This window comes from Adiantum capillus-veneris, chromosome 11 (genome assembly GCF_014529385.1).
Source record: "Adiantum capillus-veneris isolate H3 chromosome 11, ASM1452938v2, whole genome shotgun sequence".
Lineage (NCBI taxonomy): Eukaryota > Viridiplantae > Streptophyta > Polypodiopsida > Polypodiales > Pteridaceae > Adiantum > Adiantum capillus-veneris.
This window is the reverse complement of record NC_140941.1, coordinates 146333350-146359066: the sequence shown is the minus strand read 5'-3', so window position 1 is coordinate 146359066 and position 25717 is coordinate 146333350. Positions and strand designations below refer to the sequence as shown.

The window sequence follows — 25717 nt, the reverse complement described above, 5'->3', positions numbered from 1 at the left end:
CACACAAGGAGGTGAAGAAGAAGAAGAAGATGGAGATGGAGCAAGAGCACTCTTCTATTGCACAAATGAGAGAATGAGTAAAAATTAGGTTTAGTTGGCTTTTATAGGAGCTCACCCCATTCACACTTGGGCGCCCATGCTTAACCAACTAATCCCTTGAATGTCCAAGTTAAAGTGCGCCTCTCATCAGCGATCACTCTACCTTTCCCTATTGGTCCGACAAGCCCGGTACCTGACTCTAAATAATACATAATACACGTCCGTCGTAGGTGATGGGGTGTCCGTGAGCCGTGAGGGTTAACATGCCCCCCTTCCTGATGTAGATTCCGTCCTCGGAAGCTATTGAGTTGAAGCTGGTTCGTCGAGGTGGAAGAGCATTTGAGATGAATGTCCTTAGCCTTCTTCAGTCACTGCAAAATCAAACAACATTGGCACAGTAACTATATTCTCTTAAAAAGCATATGCAGTTTTAGGTAGACAAATTGATTGGTAAAAGAATTTCAAACAATTTGTTAGCAATGAACATTAAATTGCAATGTAATCAAATGCATAAACAGATGTAAAGGTAAAAAATTAAACAAGTCTGGGGTCGCTAATTTGACGGTCGAAAGGCACTAGAGATCGAATATTAATACCATGGGTAAGCTTCTTAATTTTCTGTGGTCAATTAAGTTGTTTAATCGCGAGAGCCAAGTATTCATGTTCGAGGGCTGACTAGAGGCTATATCTAGAAAACCTTGTAGTTAAGCTACCATAAAAGGAATTTCTCATGAAATCATCGCCTGACTGATTACTTTTTCGTTGACCCCCCAAAGTCTTTTCACATTGATTCAATTATGATGTGTGTGCTTATTTTGTATGCCTTGGGTTTTTTGCTTTTCAAGGAAAAGCGCCCACACTGGGAACCTCTAGGGCTCTAGTACCATAGGCAATACATGTGAGTGAAGTACCAAATGAAGCTGAGATTTCTCTTCCAGCTTAAAATTTTACATTGTGGCACTTTGATTTTTTGCTTGTTCATTTTCAGTATTTAAATTTTGTAACTTTGGGGGGTCATATAACACTGTTACCCTCCCCAGGCTCATCACATTAGTAAACTCCCTTTATAATACTTAAGCTAAAGGTCAATAGGGTTAAGCCCACTAGAAAGCCCTAGTACATTTCATACAATGCTGCCTAAATCGGATTAAGAACCTAAGTAACCATTGCTTATTAGGAAGGCATTCCCCGTGGTATTAAGAGAAGATTTCTAATACCTAGCTTGGTCAAACTAGCTTAGTCGGACTGCTTGATTTTTAAACCTAGACAAGTGATTATGACAAAACATTACATTGAATTAAATGTTTGATACTAAGCAAATGCGCTGAATATTATGCTACCAATCACAATCAAAGCAGACAAACATAAATGCAAAAAGATAAGGGCAATGCTAATGGACAAGAAACACCTGTTTGTGTTGATGGTCGCGCTTGATCTGAAGGTTCCATGAAGATCCAAATCCTATCAATAGCAACACGCTCCTGTACACACTAGGAAACAAAAGGAATACCTCCATGAGGCACATCAGTGGGAAAAATTAAAACTCCTAAAAAACAAACTCAAAACACAATCTAGACCCCTAACCTACCTATCTGTCACCCCTTTTAGAATCAAGGAAAGAGGATATTATATAAACCGGGTGGCCACCCTAAGGCTAGGCCTCTATCCTCATCATCTAGATAAATAAAATCGTTGTCCGTGAGGCCATAGTCTTCCTCGGTCTCTATTAGTTCCTCTTCATCATCCTCTTGTGCAAGCATGCTAATCAAGAACCTCGTGATGCGTGGATACTCATCTTGTGCAAAAGAATAAGCATGTGCCATTGGAGACACATTCGCTACTGGGTAGGGATCACTAGTTAGCCATAGACGTATCAGCCATTCTAACTCCTCAAAATTTCTCTCACATGCAAGGCTCTCTATCAAATCCCATTCGCAAGAAAGTATAGGGTAGCATACGTAGAACACTTGAGGAAAAGACAAAGGGTACCTTTCATCAAAAATAGAAGTGCATGCCTCTGGTGAAGTAGCCATTTCTGACAAGACAGATAGATTTGGTTAGGCCTTTAAAACATAAGAGTTGTTTTTGTGTGTTGCTTGAATTGACACGGTGAATTTGGACTTATATGTAAGATCTGATAGGGTGCTCTCTCATTGCTAGGTGCTCTTGCTCTTTACTATTTTTGTTTTTTTTTGTGAGTATAAGGCTATATATATACATTCCCTAAGATCGGAGATTAAGAGGTCAGGGAGAAAGGTTGAGAGGGAAACAAATGAATGATGGATGTCCACAAACACTCCCCCCTTCCTTGGGTAGATCATACCGTTTGAAATGAGCTTGTCACCCTTTGAAACCAATTGTTCCAGTTGGTAATAGGTGAGGATTTTTGCCAGTAGTTTTCTATTACCTTAGGTGCCTTGTCAAGCTGCAATGGTGGTAAGGTACTCTCCCAGGATCGAACTTGAAGTGGTTCATTAGGTGATTCTTGAACACTGGGAGGTGTGGATTCTTTTGTAGCTTCATGGAGGTCCACTACTATAGATGGAGGCTGTGTAGAAGCTTTTACCTCTATGGATGTATTACATGAGGAGCTAGAATCTTCATGGGACTCCCCCCTTCCTGAGCTAGGTGGAACAAATCGTTCTTTCTTTGGTACCCAAACTAGCTCTGGAGCGGGTGTGTAGCATTCTGTGATTCTTTTCTTTCCACGATCATTGATTCGTTTTGGAGCTACGGGATTGGGCTCACTTAGGTCAGGTGATAGGTAAGAGCACAATCTACGTTTTGGAACCCAGATTTGATCATTTCCTTGATAGTAGCCTTGGCCTTCCAATAGTCGTTTAGGGATCCATCGCAACATTTTCTTACTTTTCTTGGAGCGAGTGGTACGTTTCTTACAAGGCTTCTGTTTTTTAGCACTAGCTATGGTCACTAAAGAAGCTTTAGGGACCCACTTGTATGTTTTCTTCGTTACATTAGGATGAGTCTTGTCGGAAGCGATATGCATTGCTTGTAGCATATTTAAGGGTATAGGCATTTCATCCCCCTCAGGTGTTACCCAAGTGGTTCCTCTATTTCCCCAAGTGTCTATGGTTGATGCTAGGTGGACCCAATCCACATTGTCTGATTCCGTCATACCCGGTAACACATCCATGTAAGGAGAATCTTGGCCAATGTCTGTATTCTTCTTACAAGTGTAACAATATTGTAGTGGGGCCGAGTGAACTGTGGTGTCAGAGCGATGATCAATAATGGTTTTACTCCCTAAGGGGTGTACCTTACCAGTCACCAAATCCACTCTAAGGACAGAGTCTTGGAATTGCAAATAGACATGATTTTTAGACCAATCATGAACCATTTGTGCTTCCCTCATGAATGGTCGTCCTAAAATCATTTCATATGACATAAGGTGTTTAGAGAAATCCATTACAATGAACGTATGTCGTACCTTGTGTCCGAGAACTTTGATCTTAAGATCCTTGAGCATCCCCATAGGTTTGGCTATGGTACCATTTGCCATCTTTACCACAATGTTAGTAACACTGAGGCGGGGTTTTCCCATGGATTCCCAACAATCTTTTGTAACGATGCTAACTCCCGCACCACCATCAAGAATTCCCTTTATAGTTAATCCCTTGGTAGTGATGGGTAGGGTCGCATTAGACTCGTCGCCTTCAAAATACTGCCCTAATTCGTTAATGGGTACCTCGATCACAGACTCGTGTCCATCTAAGTCAAGTGATTGCACATGATTTTCCTCATCAATCATAATCGAGTCAGGCCTATTTGGTTGCGCAAACTGCGGTAATCCCGTTCGTAGCTCTCCGTTAAGGAATGCTCGAAGTGCAAGGAATAACTCAGGATCTCCATACAGCTTTGCTATGATCGTGGTTCGGACCTCAGAAGACATGAAGTCCACTAGTTTGGCAACATTCATTGGCGTTTTGCAGGGTGTAGGTCCTTGACTAGGAACTGGTGAGGATGGAATCTCATATTCCTCAATGGGATCAGGTATTCCTTCGTTAAACATCCTTTCCAACAAGAAGGGTGTATGCTCACTTTCTGATGTCCCGTCCTCACTCCCTTCTTGGATGATACTAGATATGGCTAACGGTCTATGGTTCATGTGGGGTGGATGAACTTGCGTGGGAAACACTGTGTCATGAATTTTGACTTGCATGGGTTCTGGTTCTAGTTTCCTTTGAGTCTCCTCCACTAAACCTCTTAGATGTTTCACCTGCTCAATCTCGTCTACTGGTTTGGGTACGTCCCAATCTTCTTTTTACGATTCTTCCCTTTTTGCCCCTGCGGTTTATCTTGGGGGTCTTGGATTGGATTTGGAAACACTTGTGGTGTTTTCAGAGGCTCTTTATGGTTTTCTCTTATTCGGTTTTCATTTGGTTCCATGTTACGGTTTTCTTTGTCGGTCTTTCTCTTTGTGGTATTGGTTCTAGTCTCCATTGTCTCGACTGAATCTGAATCATCCTCGAGGTCATTCATATACACGGGGTCATCTCCTGTTCCTATGTTTGTTTTGGAACTTGGCTTTGAATTTTCCGTATTCTGCGACTTCTTCCTTCGTGTCTTCTTTTTCTTTGCTTGGATAACTGACGCGGTATCTCTCTCTTCGAGGATATGGCCTGGCCCTTGAAGCATGGACCGTGTAATCGCATAAGCGGGTGCGACGGGTGGTATTGGCGATGTCACACTAGCAATTTCGACCAAATTCAGGGGTGTGATTTTAGGCGCATTTGGGTTATAGGGGCATTGGGCAATCAAGTGATCTATGCCACAACGATTACATGTGAGTATTGGCATTGCGACGTGCTCCCTTGATTCACTTGCATCTGTGCAGCATTCTTTTGCAGCCTAATAGGGCACTCCGCTGCTCGATGTGGTCCACCACACTCGTAGCATTGAAGAGGTGGCCTCCTAGCCTGGGTGTTGATATTTTGACCTCTGGATGCGAGAGCAGCAGCTTGATAAACCGGCTTGACTTGCCCCCAACAATCTTCCATGTAGTATATAGGACACTCTTCCAATGTATCAAGTCCGTAGGCAATACTAGTGTCTATTTCCTCCTCACAGCCATCTGGATAAGCATTTGATGGCTCGCAACCCACTTGGTTCATAGGGGCGACTCTTGGATGCGGGGGCTGCGGTCCTAGCACAGGAGGTGGTAGCGGTGTAGCTTGTACAACATTTTGAGATCTAGGGACCATGTGTTGCGGTAGTTGCTCAACAGGTGGAGTAGGCATCAATACAGGAGCTCGAGGCGCATCCGTCCAGGCTACAGGTGGTCTATTTGCCATCATACGTTTGATCATTAAACAATCCTTAGCTTGGTGACCATACCTACCACATGCGTTGCAAGTTCCATTAAATTTTACTCTAAACGTAGGGCACTCACTAGTGCTATGTGGACCTAAGCAAATGGAACACCATTGTTGCTCCCTTCTTGGATACATGTGACTATTTTGAGGGGGTCGATTATCCTTAAGAGACTCTTGGATTGCCTTGGTGAGGTCTGTCAAGAATGTCTCAAATACCTTTGGCTCATTGGCAATGGGCTTTGCAGTCATGGGTTCATACTCAATGGCTTGTGAGCTAGTGGATCTCGTGTCAGTAGACACCCTCATGCCTGCTATCATCAAGTTGTCCTCTAATTGGATTGCATTGGCAGTGACATCTTCCCAGGTTGTGATACCTCTAATCACTAGTCCATTATAGATTCCTTCATTCCTCAACCCTCGAATGAATCGATCAAGCAGTTGGTTATTGTTGAAGCGCTCATTTACAGGGCAGCGAGAGTTTAAGTGCTTTAGACGACTAATGAAGTCCCTTACTGACTCTCCTTCCTTACGTTCGGCCTTCTGTAGCTGAGATGCTACACCCCAAAGCACACCTTCTCGTATGTACTCCTTTAGAAACAACCTTCGAAGGGTAGGGTAGATTGTTTTCTCGTCCACCCTTAGGGTTCTATACCAATCTCCAGCCTTCCCACTTAATGTCAAGCTTAAGGCATTGCACTTATGTAGTTCGTTGCGTTCCCCTAAGGAATCACATACTTGTTCAAACACTTCAATGTGTTTTCTAGCATCTTCGTCCCCATTGAATTTTTGCGTGAGTTTGGCAATTTGTACTGCCTTACTTCTAGGCTCTCTATCAGATGCATGACGCATATTTTCCGCGATAGATCGACCTATGGTTTGAGCAAACACTGCCAAGTCACCTATGTGAGGAGGCAGGGCCGGTGGAGGTACTCTTGGAATCATATGTGGGAGAGGGACGGGTACCGGTCTTGGCATATGTGTGGATGATGCAGGATATGGAACATAACCGGGCATAGGTCCACTCGGATAAGAGCTAGGGAGCGGCACTCGAGGAGCATAAGCAAGTGGTACAATTGGAGGTGTGGGGGCCATGTGTGCATAAGGGGCTAGAGGCACATACGGTCGAGGCCCCATATTAGGTACTACGACACTAGGTAGTGGCACTGCGCTAACCGTAGATGTCATCGGTACATTCTCTGTCAGGCTTATCCCTGGAGTGAGCACTGTGTTTTCCTTGATAGAGGGTTGAGCCAAGTTAGGGAAGCTAAAGTTTTCGCTCGGAGGCTCAGATTGCATAGAGACCCCAGGTGAAATGACGTAAGATGGGTCCATGGGGCTCATTAGAGGAGTCTCCATTTGTGATAGAGTAGGCTGTTGAGCCTTGCTCGTATCCAGAAATCTCATGGGGCCACTTGAGAGTATATTTACCGCTCGGTTTTGCCTTTCTGATTGAATAATGCCATGGATAACATTACAGATCATTTTCTGTTGATCTTCGATGCTCGTGGCACTAGAGGTGGATTGTACAATCTCTATCCATCCTACATGGTAGGCGTGGCCAGAGTGTAGATCCGTCAACCCCTCAGTGTGGAGGTCGTATGTCCAGTGATCATTAATGAACAATCCTTCTAGAGTCGACGTGTTAACGGTTTCTTGTGAGGTAGAAGCAATGTTGCTCCCCGTGGTTTTACTTGTCACCAACGGTACTCTAGAGGGAACTTCTGAAGAAGGCAGCTCAACAGGGCCTTCTTGATAAGAAGTTGGTAGGATATCCACATGGACACTCTTTGGGGGTGTGGGGTCCACGTGCGATGTGAAAGGAGAGTCCACTTCCCCACCCCCTTCGTGTGCTTCATTTGCATCAGGTTCCGAGCGAGTAGCTCTACCTAATGTTTCCATGAAACGGCTAAACATACTAGTACTAGGCTGTGGAGCTTCGGGAGGTGCATGGCCTTCTCTCTCAGTGTTTTGGGTAGGGTATGCTTCCATGATTTCTGAGTCGGAGGAGGAATCACTAGCGGCTATTTTAGGGTCTTGGGTGGTGCTACCTTGTGTGCCCGCTGAGGGTCTAGAGCTTATCGTGGATGGGTAATGGATGTCCGTATGAACAGAGGCACTACCAATGTGATCGTGCTCTAACACTCGTCCAGAGCGTAAGTGCATGTGCTTTTGATACCCTAAGGTGTCAAAAAGCTGCTCTAGGAGGCCTTGTGACTAGTTTTTAGCGTGTTTTTTGTTTGTTTTTTTGCTAGATTTTTTAGAGCGTGTCGTGGAATGGGCCATGTGATAGCTCGCAACGAGCGTATCGGTCAGAGGGTCGTGCCGTGCTTTACAGCCCTCCGTTTGGTCACTCTATGTCCTCGGAATCCCTAAAACTGTCAATTTCCAGTAGGGAACTAGGTCCAAACTAAAAAGTCTAAGGGTGCAAGTGGGAAGAGAAAGGAGGAGAGTGGAGGACTTGTCCCACATGCTCTCATTCTCTCTTGAGGGAGTAGGGTATATATATAAGAGTGAGTCTAGTATATATCATGAGACTGAGGACTGAAGCCTGGGCCTGGGCCTGGGAAAATGATCCCGATCTATCTTTTATACAAACCAACCCGTCCGTTTTAAGAGTCACGTTTTTAATTTTCGAAAAATTTCACCGCCCGCTCACTCGCGTTTTTATTTTCCGGATTTTTTTATTTTTTTTTTCAGATTTTTTTTTTCAAAAAAATAATTTATTTATTTTTTTAAAATAATGCAAAAAACGCAAAAATTGCAGAAAATTGAAAACACACAGAAATTGAAATGCAGAAAACGCAGAAATTGCAGAAATTGAAATGCAGAAATTGCAGAAATTGCAGAAAATTGAAAAAGCACAGAAAATGCAGAAATTGCAGAAAATTAGAACTTGACAGAAAATTTAACACAGAAAACGCAGAAAATTGCAGAAATTGAAAACGCCAAAATTGAAAATGCAGAAAATTGAAAAAACGCAAGAAATTGCAGAAAATTAGAACTTGACAGAAAATTTAACACAGAAAACGCAAAAAAAATGCAGAAATTGAAACTTGACAGAAAATGCAGAAAACGCAAAAAACGGAAATCTCCACACACTCCTTCCCTGCCTTTCCTATGATAGAAATTGCACCACAAGGAAGTGTAAAGTGCTAACCAAGCTTAGTGTAGGGCATATCCCCGGCAACGGCGCCAAAAATGTGCGCTCCTTGCCGCACTGTCGAAGCAAGGGACTTGCCAATACACCGTGTGCGAGCCACAAACGGCTCCAAGCACACAACAAGCCTAAACTAGCAAGCTCAAGAAAACAAAGGGTGTGTCACTCACCGCTCTACGCTCGCCTTCGTGGTGGATTCCTCGCCGCGATGAAGAAGAAGCTGCAGTCGTACCGCGCTCAACCGCTTCGCCGCCGTCGTGCCTTCGTAATGCTCGATCGCACACACACTCTCCCTCTCTCTCTCTCTCTCTCTCTCTCTCTCTCTCACACACACACACACAAGGAGGTGAAGAAGAAGAAGAAGATGGAGATGGAGCAAGAGCACTCTTCTATTGCACAAATGAGAGAATGAGTAAAAATTAGGTTTAGTTGGCTTTTATAGGAGCTCACCCCATTCACACTTGGGCGCCCATGCTTAACGAACTAATCCCTTGAATGTCCAAGTTAAAGTGCGCCTCTCATCAGCGATCACTCTACCTTTCCCTATTGGTCCGACAAGCCCGGTACCTGACTCTAAATAATACATAATACACGTCCGTCGTAGGTGATGGGGTGTCCGTGAGCCGTGAGGGTTAACAGTATTTTGTTTCTAATAAATATGGCCAACCTTTGTCAAAATTGAGAAAAGGCGCAAAAACAAACCAATGATGGAACACTTTCTACAAAACAGTAAGGTTATTTTCCTAAGCTGAGAATAACTTACCTAATTTTGGTTAATTTTTTGAATAACTTTTTTCTTGATTTTGCTAAATTTTGGGATTTACTACAGTTTTTTAAAGTACCTTTTTGGAATTTCTTTCTAAAAATATAATTAAAAATCCAAAAAAAGCAATGAAGAATTTGAAGCCAAATGACATCATACCATAATAGAAGGAACTCATAGAAAAAGTTTGGAAGCAAATGGAAGACGTCAAATTTTGACCTAAATACAACGGTGGCCCGAAAGGTAAACTTGTCCTATTTGGGACATACAAAGTCCAAACATGGAAATTGAAGATCCGTAAAAAAAACCTAAGGTATACACAGGGAATGATGGGATCGAAAAGAAAAATGAATTTCTGAAAGCACTAGGCACGTATGCTAACTTAGGGGGATTTTCTAGTCATTTCCACATAGCGACTTTGAGAGAGAGAGAGAGAGAGAGAGAGAGAGAGAGAGAGAGAGAGAGAGAGAGTTGCGAGAGAGAGAGCAAGCGCATTCGGAGAGCCCATACGCACAAGTCAGGCATCCCGCGAGCGGAGCTAGCAATGTGTTCTATGATGCTTATAGAACATGTGCATACATGCCAAAAACTAACCCACTCACCAAAAACACAAAAACATGATCTAGGCGCCTCACATAGAGAATTGAGCACTGCACAAGGAAGGAAAGTCCAAATGATAGTTGCAGGGTATCAAAAGAAACCCCCAAAGCATGGGGATTGAAAAAGTATGACCCAGGTCAGCAGTAGCAACAGGTCCCAGATCAGGCATCCCCATGGTGAGCGGAGCTAGCGGTGAGTTCTATGATGCTTATAGAACATGTGCATGCATGCCAAAACTAACCCACTCACCAAAAACACAAAAACATGATCTAGGCACCTCACATAGAGAATTGAGCATTGCACAAGGAAGGAAATTCCAAGTGACAGGTGCATGGTATCAAAAGAACCCCCAAAGCATGGGGATTGCAAAAGTATGACCCATGTCAGCAGCAGAGCAGGTCCCAAAAACAGCTATCGCGATAGCTACCACCTGGCACCAAAACATGAATAGAGCATGCTAGCATGTAGTACACCTCCAGAGGATCCTAATGAAGCTATGTTCACCTCAAATGGATATCTAAAACTCAACAAGAACCGCAAAAGTTCCCAGGAACCCACATATTTCCCTCAGAGAAGAATATGTTACCAGACTGTAGGTGCATGGCTCAAACAAGATCTCCTTGGAATGGGGAACCCAACCATATGATTTTTGTGCAAATTGGCTTCAGCTGACACCAGCCGCTGTATCGCTCAAACCAAGCAAATTTTGGTATCAAAAATTTGTACAGGTTAAGAGTTTCTACAGGTCAAGAGGAGTCCATAGACACTTCATTTGCTAAAATTGGACCAACAGGGAATTTTCACTCAAAGATTTACAATTTTAGAGTCCAACAGTCGAAAAAATTGCAAAATTAGGCCAAACTTGTGCAAAAGCCTCAAATTTTTGAACCATAAGGTCCATCTAACCATAAGGAACCAATTGCCATAAGGAATAGGGCAAAAAGTTGGCCGAAGCTCAACTCATCGTAGAATGTGCATTTTCAGTGCGTTTTTCTTTTAAACAAGCAAATTTGGCTAGCCCAAGGGACAAGGTTTACAACCCAACCCTCAAGAAGCACATAAATAATCATAGGAAGCTACAGGGAAGGTGTGAACCCAACTGCAAAACCATAACTAGGGCTTGCTTAACAAACATGGCTTTCGACAAGAGGAAAAACTACGTGGTGACCAAACCAATGATCCAAATTGACCCTGCAAGGTGGCAATAGACTCTACACATAAAGGGGAATCAAATGGTACCATGCATGCTAAAAATGGGCACAACTGATAGGTACCACGATTGTTGCCGCATGACCTAAAAAGCGCACTTGAGCTAGGAAAATTGGCAAGCATGTTGCCAGTCCAGAGAACCCATCTGAAGAGTAGAATACAAAAAGGAAGTCAAAAGTCAAAATTTCTAACTTGACCCTGGAAAGACCAAGTCAAAAAGGGTCCATATACTTTTTGGGCCTAATTTGAGGTTTTAGGTGTCCAAATTGATCATGCATAACATGGATGGGATTAGGGAAATATGAATATACAAATTATGTCAAAAAACCCCATATTTGGAATAGATGACACCAATTGCGATTACTACCATTTGTCATATTTCAGGAGATGGAGTTGACGATGATGAAGTACATCCGATGCTTTCCGCATAGAAGTATGTACAATGTCATTGTACGCATATTCTATAAGAGGTAGGTACTTCTCTCATTGAGAACGTTGATCTACTTCCATGACATAGGCTTTTACTAGATTCAAGAATCGTTAGTTAGTTATTTCACTTTGGTCATCCCTTTGTGGATGATAGGCTGAAAGAGAAATTTAATCTACTTCCTAGATTCTCAAAGAGACCCTTCTAGAAATTATTGGTCATTCTAGGATCTTTGTCCGACACTATGGATGTTGGCAAGCCATGATCCTTGAAAATTTGAGATCTAAAGAGGGTTGCCGTTTGATGTGCCTTAATAGTCTTTTTAACGGGCATAGAGTGTGTTTTCTTGCTAAGCCTGTTGACTGAAACAATCCAAGTTGCTTCCCTTGATCAAGAGAAGTACATTTCTACTCCTCAAAGAGTAGATTATGGAATCCCTCTTTGCCCCGCATAAGGAGAAGCATGGGATTCATACATGACTTTCTTATTGTATTGGTGAGTAACACATAGCCTATTGCCGTTTGGAAGATAACCATCCTTCAAGGTGAATGGTTCTTTTTTCTTCCCTAATGTAGAGGCTGTAATTATGTATTTAAAATCTCGATCGGTAACATACTCATCTATCATAAAAGATAGATCATTGTGAGTTGCTATAGACACCACATTTACCCTTGGCCGTTGTGAAAGTGCATCCACCACTTAATTGTGCTTACCAGCAATGTGAGCAATATGAAATTTAAATTGTGAAAGAAAAATTTCCCACCTCATTTGTTTGTCGGAGAGCTTGGTTTGCATCATGAAGTTCTTGAGGCTTTGTGATCCATTCGTAGGATGTTTGGTCCATGTCACTGGTAGCTTTCCTTTGCTTTAAGCTTGTAGATGATTCTGTGTCACATTTTTTGGGAGTATCTGATCTTGTGGCAAACAACTGAAAAAAATCAAATTTTTAGCTGGATAAACATCAAAGGTCGGCCATTTGTGCAGTTAGTACTCTAAAAGTTAGTTTGATCAATATCTTGAGCTCAGAGTGTCCAATTTTGGCATATGAGGTGTCATTGGAATCCCCTTGGGAAGATAAAAGGGGAACAAGAGTTAGGATACATATATATGTCTGGTCGGACATCCCACTTACTACTAACCCATCTACTAACTTAACCATTATACACTTATTCTTTAATATACAACAGAATAAGGATCTGCAAACAGGATAACGTTGCTATACGCTCCACCCAAAGCAGGCCTCTCTCTCTCTGATCTTGCAAGTGCACTCGCACACGTTTCCCACGGCACCTTCAACTGGTATCAGAGCAGGGTTTGTGCTTTCCGTTTTTGCGTCCGCGCGCACGCGCACATTTAAAAGTGCAAACAGGTTTCCGATTTTGGCATCGGCAAATTTAATGTTCCAAGAGCATTTTCAGTAGGTGTCCTGAGGTTCTACCCCCCTTTCAAAGCTGTTCGTGCAGTCGAAAGCTTCATCCAAGCTACGCTTCAGGTATAGGTACAAGACACAAGTGCAGGTTGTTCAGAGACTATTCTGGGATGGTATATAGCCGTTTTATTTCTATTATGTGTTATTGAGATGGTGTTTATGGGCTGATTAGGAGCACTTTTTGACGGGTCGACATTGTCTCGGGTTTTTCAGGCTTCCATCTTCTCACAAGTTCTTGCATACATACAGGACATCCAGGTTTCTTACAGGTTGCAGTGTTTAGCATTAGCACAGATTTCACTAGGAGTACTTGATGCGCATATGCATTGTTTTGGCACTTTTGATAGTGCTTGAGCTCTTTTGAGAGCGGTTATACTCCCCGCAGGGATTTGTTTATTGCTTGCACATTTTGTTTGGCGCCTGTTTGAGCGCGTATACTGCACCTTGCAATATCGTTGACAGTGGATGTATGCTGAGTTGTAGAAACTGCCATATGTACCTTTTGTGGACCCAACTTGGCCTGTTTCCGGCAGTCCCGACCATTTCTGAGACTCGGTTCGGAGGCGGTTTCTGAGACTGGGCTATTTTCTTGTTTGCATAACCTTTTGTGAGGGTCAATGGCGTGAGGTTTTATTGAGTTGGGGGATTCTCAAATGTTGAGATCCTTTCAGTGATACAGGTTGTTGGAGCACCCCTTTTTCGTGGCCTCGCCATAAGACATGTATAGAGAGGTCTAGGTGCATTTGACGCTGTGTTGGCAGTCTTGGGTCCGCTTTTTTACTCTTTTATGCACAATGTGCTTCTAGACCTATCTCAACAGGAGACCAAAAGGAGAAATGGTTGCATCTCAATAGGGGCCCAAAAGGAGACGGTCTACCAAAGAGCAATGTCCAATAAGTGCTTCTAGATTTACCTCAGCAAGGGACCAAGAGAAGAGATGGTTACATATCAATAGGGATCCAAAAGGAGATAGTCTATCAAAGAGCAATGTGCATCTAATGGAGCTTAAAATACCTTAGGGTTAGCTTAATTAAAGACCTCCAAAAGTTAGTGTTAAAAAGTCCTTTGACCTTAGGCAATGACCTTAGGCAAGCTAGGGCTGACCTTGAGGTGGGAATCCTACCCAAGCATGAGGTGCTTGTCGTGCTTGCTAACTAAAGTGCTTAAAGTTTTGGGAGAACATTGCCCAAGTGTGAGGTCTTTCTTATGCTGAAATGACTAAGGTTATTGAAGTGTTCAATTCAAACATAAACTCTCAAGAGGCATAAACGGTTTTCATGCTTAATTAACTAGGTGCTTGAAGTGTTCAATTCAAACGTGATATCTTAAGAAGCATAAAAGACACATGTCAAGATCCTCCACATGTGGCTCTCATGATGTGTTTGAATCTTATTGGATAGGCTTTAAAGGGGTCCAATGAGAATTTAGATGCATAAAAATAAATAATTAATCTCTTTCTCTCAAAGAGGAAAAAGAGGACACATTTTCAAATGATATAATTAAATAATACAAAAGAGAGAGAGAGAGACCAAGCATGAGAGGGGGTATACTCTCCCACACACACACACATACTCTCATTGTGTGGAGTGCAAAGTGCAAGAGCTCCATCTCCTTCTCCAAGCTTATTGAGAAGTGGAGAATCTACACCAACACTCTTGGCTATGGAATGCAAATCCAACCAAGAGCCATGCTTCAATGCTAAGCTTTCCATCTTCTTCATCTTCATTACTATGCTATTATGCTATGCTAAGCAAGAAGAGTGATGATAAGTGAGGAACTATTTCTTTCTCGTATGGATGATTCTTTTTCCTATTTCCTACCCTCTTTCCCCGCTAGCTCTCTCCACCTTCGAAGGTGTTTGAGGCCTTGGGACTGAGGCTTGGGATAGTTAATGCTTTTTGCAAAGTTTATGTTATGCTTGTGATGCATGAAGCTTTCCATCTTCATTGCATCACCTAGGTCATATCAAGTCTCTCTTGATGGGAGAATCTATAATATTAACGCCTTTTGGAGGGGGGACCAGCTTCAAGTAAATCGGGTCCTCAACTATTGTCATGTTCTCTAATACTCTCTCTCTTGCAAAAGTATTGTTCATGCCAAGTTAATTAAGTACTATGTTCATGTTGCTACCATCAATTAAGTTCACCCTCTGTTCTCAAAGTAATTTCACAAAAATGCTCACTCTAATTCTCTTAATTCCGCTATTCTCAAAGTTCATAGGCCATTTCCATTACATGGCACATATATTTTCTCTTTGAATTCTAAAAACCAAATATATCTCCATCAACATATATAGGTATAAGTATAACTAATACATCAAATGCCAACATTCCTAGCACAATATTTGTATTTTTTATTTAATTTCGTATAAAAGTTATTTTTTGAAAATCTAAAATTACAAGACATAAACCCTTTTCACATAAATCAAGTCCCATACTCACACTACATGGAGGATTAGTTGAGGAGTAGTTTTTGTTTTTGTTCTCTTTTATGGTGTTAAAGGTATTTGAAGCTTAAGAATAAAGAGAATCACATCAAGGTATATTCAAATAAATTAATGATATAAACAACACAAAAGAGAGGTTTACTACAGGATAAATTTAGTCATGATGTGTTTTTTAAGAAGCATACAAAACTTTATATGTAAAATAGTGATTAGCTTGCTCTGTGAAGCCAAGAGTAGGAGAGGTTGCGTGCTGAAGGTAGGGCAACGAGGCAGCTCTAGCGGACCTGCATCGAGGAGGAGGCCTCATAAGTGGGCCATCCTGGGGCCAATCTAGCTCAGCTAAGCAGATCAATGCTGCTTGAAGACGTGGCTCACTGCTCGGTCCTGGGATGGACCTCAGCTGCCCTTGCGTTCAAGATCGTGCTTGTGCCCTCCTAGGAGAGGCTGTATTTTTGCACCAAGGCTGGGCGGCAGCCCTGCTCCCCCCAGGAGTAAATTTTCTCGCCTTGGTGCAATTGGTGGTTGGGCTAGCTCTCAGGGATAGTGGGGTGCATTCCCAGGTGCCAGGTGGGGGTGCATGGTGGCACCTTGTTCTTTCAAGGCTGCCTTGGTAGAGTTTTTTCTATTGTGGCTCTAGGGGCTTTCCGTCATCGGTAACAGATAACTCTGCAAGGTGGCACTCCTCGAGACCAGTGATGGTGGTGGGGACTTTGGGCCCCGTCCCTTTCGGCTATATTGCTCTCTGCTATCTGTGCTATTTGGGTGGTGTCCGTTCTAGTGGGAGGGGTTGTGGCTCGGTGGCATATGATCAGGACTATGGTATATTTCTTCCTTGTTAGGGTGGCTCCCTTATCATCCGATGTATATTTTTGTATCTGGTTGTTTGGGTCGGGGTCACTCCCCTGGTAGCTTGATGTTGTGTGTTCGTTCCATGATTCCATGGCTCATTTTGTGCATGTCTTATGATGTTAACTTTTTTTAATTCTAATTTATCTACTGCTCACAATTGTGAGTTTCGCACCCAAAAAAAAAAAAGATACAGATGAAAGAAAGATTTAAACTGTAGTTCTCATAAGCATGGTTATAATTACCATATATTAATTGTAATTACGGACTTTTTAAAAACTCCGCTCGTATGAGACATGCCTCTTTCTATAGAGTGTGGATCCCCTGAATGTATTTATAGTAAATGTAATGTTATAGGTTTCAAAAGAAGGATGTCCATTTGTATCATCCACTTGGTAGGCAATCCAAATGGACATCTTGTTCTTCAGAATGCTCATATAATGACCATGACTTTTGGGTATGAACATGTGTGTGGGAGGGCTCCACATAGGCCCTCTAAGCTACCATTGGAGGGCCCTCGAAGCTTATCACAGGTGCCCCATAAGCTACCCCATGCGTGCGTGGCACCCAAGATCCAAAAAAGCAAGTGACCGGCTATGACTACTGCAATTTCGCTGGGGGGGGGGGGGGGGGGGGGGGGGGTGCCTCAACCACCCCCTACATCATTTCAATTGTCATAAAATCTAATATCTAACCAACCCAAATGATTTTCTCATATTAAATTGATCACTTAATGTGGGAGAATAAACGGGAACAAGTGTTAAGATATAGATATGTGCTTATAGATCTATCTCAACACGGGGCCAATGGTAAAGGGGCCCAAAAGGGAGATGGTCTATCAAAGAGCAAGGCTAACCAATGGAGCATAAGACCTTAGGGTTAGCTTCATTGAAGACCTCCAATAAATGTGTGTAAAAGTCCTTTGACCTTAGGTAAGCTAGGGCTGAGCTTGAGGTGGGAACCCGGCCCAAGCTCAAGGTGCTTGTCCTACTTGAGGCGCTTGTTGTGCTTGAGGTGTTTGTCATGATTGAGGTGCTTGATTAAGATGCTTGAGGTGCTTGACTGGCTCCATGCTTGAGGTGCTTGACTTGCTGCATGATTAAGGTACTTGAGGTGCCTTGAGAAGCTTGCCTGAGATGCTTGTGGGAACACCCCCTAGTTCAAGTGCTTTGTCATGCTTGGTGAGTAAGGTGCTTGATCACCTAAAGTCAAAAGCATTCCTACAAGAGGGGGGGGCGAGCCCTTTTTCTAGGGGCTAGAGAGAGAACACCCACTCACACACACAAGGGAAGCCCCAACTTGAAGAGGCAGCAAGGACACATGTCAGGCCCCTCTCTTCATATCTCAGATTTTCAAGCACCATGGATTACCCACATCCATCATGTCAGATAGAGATCCTAGAATGACCAGTAATTTCTGGAAAGGTCTCTTTGAAAATTTAGGAACAAGATTGAATTTCTCTTCGGCCTATCACCCACAAACGGATGGCCAAAGTGAGATAGCCAATCTTACGATACTCTATCTACTCAAAACTTATGTTACCGAAGTAGATCAACGCTCACAATGGGAAAAGTATTTACCGCTAGTAGAGTATGCCTACAATAATACTGTACATACTTCTACGGGGAAAGCACCTTTCGAGATCATAGAGGGAAGACCTAAAAGTCCCTTCCTACTGAAAGTACATGGGAAGATCTTCGCCGCCGATGAGTATAGCCGTGACCTACAAGAATCTTTTCAAAAGATTAGGGAGGCTATAGCCATCTCTCAACAAAGGCAAAAAGCTGCTGTTGATAAGCACAAAAGAGCCTTAATGTTCAAAGAAAATGATTGGGTCTTACTCAAGTTTCCTAAGGCTCGATTAAGGCAAACGACGGGCAAAAATCCTACGGGCCATCAAAAGTATTATGCTAAACTAGCAAAAAGATACTATGGTCCTTTCCAAATCTTGAAGCCTATCAATGAGACGGCTTATCAACTCAAGTTGCCCAACCATTGGCTTATACACAATGCCTTTCATGTAAGCTTACTTAAGCCCTACAAAGGAGAGCCACCAATTGAACCAAATATTGAAGACCCTCCCGAAGTCGAAGACCAAGAAGAGGTTCTACAACCCGAAGATGTCCTTCGGCATGAAGACAAGGTACTACGACATGGTAAGATAATCCGACGGTATCTTATTAAGTTCAAAAATTATCCTTTTGAAGATGCTAAATGGATGCAAGGAGTACAACTTAAGGATAGTATGAACCTTGTCAATGCTTACAATGCTACATTAGAGTAAGCAAATGTACAAATTTCTTTTAAATGACTCATGTTTTTGTCTTATATGACTAGTCCTCTTTTTAATTGTGCACAAATTTAACTAGTATGCATGCTTAGAATCATGTTTGTGATGACAACGTCTCTCAAACACCAAGTAGAATTTGTCACTCTACTTTGGGAGAATGAAATGGACTAAAGAGCAGACATGCTTGCGGCAGCTATGTCTCCCAAGCACCAAATGGATTAGTCATCCATCTTGGAAATATGTCGTAGGGTAAAAAGGGATCCTTTACCCGCTAAGTACGATTGACTAATGACTAAGACTTTATCTCTTCTACCTCATAGTCGAGGACGACTATGATTTCAAGAGAGAGGTAATGTCATAAAATCTAATATCTAACCAACCCAAATGATTTTCTCATATTAAATTGATCACTTAATGTGGGAGAATAAACGGGAACAAGTATTAAGATATAGATATGTGCTTATAGATCTATCTCAACACGGGGCCAATGGTAAAGGGGCCCAAAAGGGAGATGGTCTATCAAAGAGCAAGGCTAACCAATGGAGCATAAGACCTTAGGGTTAGCTTCATTGAAGACCTCCAATAAATATGTGTAAAAGTCCTTTGACCTTAGGTAAGCTAGGGATGAGCTTGAGGTGGGAACCCGGCCCAAGCTCGAGGTGCTTGTCCTGCTTGAGGTGCTTGTCGTGCTTGAGGTGTTTGTCATAATTTAGGTGCTTGATTAAGATGCTTGAGGTGCTTGACTGGCTCCATGCTTGAGGTGCTTGACTTGCTGCATGATTAAGGTACTTGAGGTGCCTTGAGAAGCTTGCCTGAGATGCTTGTGGGAACACCCCCTAGTTCAAGTGCTTTGTCATGCTTGGTGAGTAAGGTGCTTGATCACCTAAAGTCAAAAGCATTCCTACAAGAGGGGGGGGCGAGCCCTTTTCCTAGGGGCTAGAGAGAGAACACCCACTCACACACACAAGGGAAGCCCCAACTTGAAAAGGCAGAAGGACACATGTCAGGCCCCTACCCATGTTACCTTCATGTGTTGCTTGAAGCCTATTGGCTAAGCTTCAAAGGGGTCCAATGATAAATTACATGAATTATCTAATTGTTTTAGCATTTATCTAGCCCTCTCTCTCAAAAAGGAAAGGGGGACACTTGTCTCAAGGCTACCCCTACTGCTTGTAATGCCTCCTGCTCATGATTGGCTAGGCCTGGGAGGGTCCAATGAGCTTCAAGCATGAGCTACAAGGGGGGGTCGACCCAAGCTAGCTAGGGGCTTGCTTGAGGGGTATACTCACCCACACACACTCACAATCACTCTCATTGTGTGCTATGCAAAGTGCAAGAGCTCCCTCTCCAAGCAAGTAGAGGTTGAGAGCCTATACCAACACTCTTGGCTATGGAGTGCAAATCCAACCAAGAGCCATGCTTCAATGCTTGAGCTTGTCATCTCCTTCTTCTTCATTACTATGCTATTATGTATGCTAGCAACAAGAGTATGATAAGTGAGGAACTACTTCTTTCTCCTATGAAATGTTTCTTCTTCCTCTTCCCTACCCTCATTCCCTGCTAGCTCTCTCCACCTTCGAAGGTGTTTGAGGTCTTGGGACTGAGGCTTGGGACAATTAAAGCTTTCTTCAAGTTCATGTTATGCTATGATTGTGATGCATGAAGCTTTCCATCTTCATTGCATCACCTAGGTCACAAGGAACACAAAGAATGTATTGTAACAAGTCTCTCTTAATGGGAGAAATCATAATACAAATGCCTATTGGAAGGGGGACCGGCTCCACATAAATCCGGTCCTCAACTGTTGTCATGTTCTCTAAATTCTCTCTCTTGCAAAAGTATTGTTCATGCCAAGTTAACTAATTGCTATGATTATGTTGCTATCTTCAATTATGTCTACCCGCTATGCTCACAAAGTTATTTCTTGAAAGTATTCTCATTAATTTCCGCTATTCTCAAGTTGAATAGGCTAATTCCATTACATCAATCACCTTTTTGACAGGCTCCAACAGGTTTCCAGTTACCTCTATCAACGCTTGGCAGCGTTCCGTGAGCAATTGACCGGCTTAACAAGAGATGCCTACGGGTATGGGACGCACAAGGCACTTTAACAACAACAAAAATGGCCCTCCAAGAAGAATGGCCCTTTAAAGGGGTATGGGTGTGCTTTGAGTCTAATAAACTAGCCACCTTTATAACTAGTGTCCGTTGCTTGGTCGCCTTAATTAGCTTCCCATCAGTGCTCACAAATGGTTTTTAGAGCCGGGCCGCGCCCAAGGCTAGCATGATTAAGGAGGGGGAAGGAGACACCAGGTCGCACCCTAGTTGCAAAGGCAATGCTGCAAGAATAAAGTCGAAAAGCTAATGGTCTTCGTGCGCTTTCGTTGGACAAGGGCTGGAGAAAAGTACGCTATGCTCTTCCCCTCCTGAATAATATAGCGCAACCTTTTCAAATATGAAGGGATTAGTGGCGCAATAGCACAGCTACGCAAAAGCAAGAAATCTACCCAATATGGCAGAATCTCTCTTCCAATAGCCCTCTAGCACAAAGCGCGACCCAGCTCTTACTAATGACCTTAAAAAAGCAAGGTTATGAAAATTGTTTTTTTCTAGCCCTGCTTTCCATTTGCGACAATCATAAAGTGAATTGACCCAATTTAGGCAAGCTTTCTGAAACTTGGAAGGCAAGGGAAAAGAAAGGCAACGTGAACTTCAAGAAACTAGGCCTAGAGCAATATTTATCCAGACTCCAGGACTGAGGGCAGGCCTTTGAGCATATTCCACGAAGCCCAGGCCCCAGATCAAATGGCAAGTGGCAGAAAACTCAAACCATGCAGAGGCACTGCCAAGATGCAGTCTGTGAATGACAAAGCCAAAAGAAAAGGGAAGAAGAAAAGAGAGACCGAGGAGGCAGCTGAGAGGGGCTCATGGCCCCAACTGCCTCCTGACCTGGCGGCCAGAATTCTGGGCCTACTGCCTGTCCATCACGCCATTAACGCCATGGCAGTCTGCAAGCAATGGCGCTCTTTTCTGCTGCAACGTTCCATGTCCCTTGCAGGTGCAAAGGGCGAAACCCTTTGCCCGATCTTCGTCTCCACCAGCTGGTGCGGCTACCACTCCGCCAGCGGCCGATGGCTCCGCTACCCTAACCTGTACTTCCTGCCCTTCCCTATTGCTCGCGTGCACTCCTCCCATAGAGGCCTCCTTCTGGTCGAGTCCTCTGCTAACGATCTCCATCTCTGCAATTTTGCCACACAGCGCCACTGGCCGCTGCCACCACTGCCGGAAGCACTACGCGGGGGCCTCACCTTTGGGGTGGGTAGCGTGTACTGGTGCCATTGCCATCTGCGTGTGGGCGATCGAGATGGGCACACAATATTCAGCGTCACAGGGCTGATGAGGGCAAACAATTCGGCGGCAGGCTGGCATCGGCTGGTACGCTTCGAGTCCAATGAGTGGCAAGTGGGTGTTTCTGGTGTATTATTGCGCAATGTGTTCGTTGAGGGGGTGGATAGAATGGTGGTGCTGCCCAACGGCTGCATGTATGTGATGGCGCCGGGGAAGGAGGGGTGGCACTACCTTGTAAGGCACGAACCCTCTGCACGTGGATGGGAGTTGGTGTCCAAGATCCAGGCAGCGTCTGCGCAGATTGTGGCGTTTGGAGAGACGCTGATGGCAGTGGCGCTGGATCATCGGTGGAGGAGCCGGCAAATTCACCTATACAGGCTTGCCAATATCAATGCAGATGGGGAGGGGGAGGAGGCGCAGACGTTGGTGCTAGAGGAGAGCAGCGGGGCGCAGCTGGCTGAGTTCGTGGAGGATTGTGGCACCCACTTCTGGTACACCACTTCCTCCTCTTACAGAATTTATGTGGGTGTCAGGCTCAGCCATCTAGAGGGATTGGCCAAGCCCGGCCCCAGCAGCTTGGTGGAATACGAGGGGCTCTCCCACGCTTGGAGGCATGTGCCTCTTCCTCCCGACTTAAAGGATGATCATCCTGAGGATCAGAAATATCCGCGCCGCAGTCTCACCAGTACCTCCATCATCACTGGCGATGCCTATCATGAACTTGGGCTCGCAACGCATCCAACAAATATCTCTTTTGCTTAATAATTAGGTGAAGATCATGGGTCAGATGGTTAACCAAAATGAGGGCCTTTACATACCGCCCATCACATGTCCGTTCGTTTTGGGTGTGGGCACGCATGTCTTATACACCACCTTGCCCAAACAAGCATCAGCACAGGCTGATTGGTTGAGTGCCACTTTCTCAACAGGGAGACCTTGGGCGCCCCTAATTTCGCGCATCCAACCTCCTTTTGCCAGTTGGCTGCCTCGCAAGGCTATCCAAGCTTGGGCAGGCGGTGTGTAGGCCTAAAGGCCCTGAGTAAGTTGGGTCTCCATACCCCTCCGATTAGCTTCGTGATTACAAAAATAATAATAAGAGAGTTAACATGGTCTCCTTAGGAGATCAGATAAGTGATAAGCTAGCTTGACTACGAGGCCTGCAAAGCAATATCGGATCTATTGCTAAAGACGACAGATCTCACCCATAACAGTTTCACAAAAACTCTCTCTCTCTCCCTCTCTCTCTCTCTCTCTCTCTCTCTCTTGCGAAGGTTCTCGGCAAGAGATGTCAAGCTTAGGTATTGTTCAAGTGAAGTTGAGAGACTGCCCACATCTCACGACAGCGACAATTATTTGGGAGCTTTTTCTCAGGTCTAAGTGAAACTCCCATCACCTTCGATAAAATCAAAAGAAAACCTATCCAAAATACCCCTATCTTGCCTTTATTTTTTTGCCATTTTGTCACCTTGTTTGTAATTACTACAGTGGTATGTGGATTGAAGCTTGTCGATGCTTGATTCACAATAAAAGAGAAAAAAAATAGCTTAGTAGAGCCACTTCTCTCTCTCTCACACACACACACATCCACACATTGTGCTTCTCTTTAACATTAGTCTTGTAAAAAAATAGCCGCTTCTGTTGCTTTTAAAGACTTTTGTAATAAAATCTCCAGCACTATTGTAAGTTATCTAAATAGAAAATGATTTCAAAAAAATTACACTCAACTTTCAATATAAATTGATAAAAAATAGTACAAAGTTAAATGAAGGTTTAAAAGTATTTTCATGGCCATCTTCAACTACTAATTTGTCAAGATAGACAATTTTTTCTAACCTCTTTTGAAAATAATCAAACCATTGTTAGGTAGACTAAACTTCTTTTGAAGGACCCTCAAGCCTTTTTGACCTATATTCGAAAATTGCTGACATTTTTATCTCCTCCAAGTTAAGTAGTGAAGTGCAATTTTATGTATAATTTGTTAAGTTTTTGGAAGTAATTTTTTATTTTTGAGCTTTTCGTAAAATTGTGTATTTAAATTTTTATTTTATATTTTAGACCCATACATAAGAAGTTTTACGAAGTTTTGATGTCATATACAAAAGTTATGTCTTATTTACTATAATCTTGTTTTGAACCATTTTGGTGGCTTCAACCAGTTTTGGTGGCTCATTAGAAGTTTAGTTGTGCTTCAAAAAACATCAAAACTTAAATGTTCATGTACGACATTGATATACATAGCTTTTATCTTACTCACAACCTTTTTGTTAGTTTCTTGTGATGGGTTCATAAAAGAATACTAGTGGTCTTCTTGTGCCTGATAATCAACTTAACATTTTATATTTAAAACAAGGTAAAGTTTTTACGGTGACCTCAAGAAAGCAATATTTTTAGTTGTAATAAATTGTGTGTGTGTGTGTGTACACGAGAGAGAGAGAGAGAGAGAGAGAGAGAGAGAGAGAGAGAGAGAGAGTTCAATTAAAATTTTGGAATAACTTATGCTTAAGAGTGCACTTCATTTATAAGAGATTTTTAATTAAGATAAGTTGTGTCTAGGAATGCACTTTGTAACTTGTGCTTTTGAAATAACTTGTAACTAAGAGTGCACTTATTTATAAGACATCCTTAATATTGTGTGTGTGTGTGTTTGGGGGGGGGGGGGGGGGGGGGGAGAGAGAGAGAGAGAAGATCATTAAAACGATGTGATTATTACCCAAAAGCTTCATCTTTTCCTACATTGAATTAAATGTTATGACAAAGATAAGACCCTATGATTTTAATGTCTCACATCATTAGAAGATTTCAAGGTCATTTAGAGTGCCTTCTAAGAAATTGTATTTCTCTCTCTAAATTTTAAAAAAAAAATACATTTTCACTTATTGAGTACGTCCAAAAGGACAACTAGATTTTTGGACAACTAGATACTTTTAAAAGTAAACCTAATTTTTTCGAAGTCCTTGAAAACGGTTACTTTTTCATTAAATATGAGTGTCTTTTTCACGAGGCCGACGTCGCTCATTCAATGTGACTTGCGTCATCATTAAAATGAAAAAAAATCACAAAATTGTGAACTAGTGTGAAAATTTGAAGATTTTGACACCGCCAATGTGTCCGAAACGCCCAAAACCCTAAAATGCAAATGTCTGCTTATCCTTTTCTAACATTCAGAGAGGGAGAAATTGCCAAAAAACCTCTAAAAGAGTGTTTTTGCCAAATTGCGCGCGAAGACCACTTCAAACTTTTGTAAATGGGCCTCTCGTGAAAAAGACACTTGTATTTCATCAAAAGTGACCGTTTTCAAGGATGGTTGGATCATTGAATGCGTGGATACCTTTTTCATATTTTTGTTAATTTAAAGCTTATTTTCTACATAATGTTGGCTCTTCTCTCATTGGAGGAGCTCCTTTTTGGCATACCCAAAGGGCAAAGGCTATAGAGATTACTTCTCTTTTTGCTAACTAAAATAAAAAAAACGTTGAGTTGTATTTTTAAGCATTTTTTGACATGTCAAAAATGTTGATTGGTTGAAATAAGATAGTGGGTACTCATTGAAATGAATTGTGTAAATCTAATGATGGGCATGTCTTGAGTTTTGAAATATGAAATGAACTCTCATATATCAAGGAAAAGATTTTGGGCTGCCCAATGCCTTTGGAAGCATGAAACTTGACAGCCTTACATTTAACTAAATGATAAAGCCTTCAGCCTTACAAGTTAAATGATAAAGCCTTAGAGGCTCCACAAATAGGAAGAGTCACCTTTTCATTTTGAAATTTGTGTTACCCACCTTTTCATTTTGAGAAACAGTCACCTTTTCATTTTGAAATTTGTGT

At 42.7% G+C, this 25717-nt stretch overlaps 1 protein-coding gene across 1 annotated transcript; it reads left to right on the top strand.

Moving 5' to 3' along the window:
• Positions 1 to 20584: 20584 nt before the first annotated feature.
• Positions 20585 to 23439, top strand: LOC147448175 (uncharacterized). Its single transcript, XM_086524508.1, has one exon. The coding sequence runs from the start codon at positions 21345 to 21347 to the stop codon at positions 22647 to 22649; it is 1305 nt and encodes a 434-aa protein (XP_086380634.1). The 5' UTR covers positions 20585 to 21344; the 3' UTR covers positions 22650 to 23439.
• The last annotated feature ends 2278 nt before the right edge of the window (positions 23440 to 25717 follow it).

Coding starts and splice junctions, on each gene's coding strand:
- LOC147448175 (XM_086524508.1), top strand. CDS start 21,345: ATGGCAAGTGGCAGAAAACTCAAACCATGCAGAGGCACTGCCAAGATG.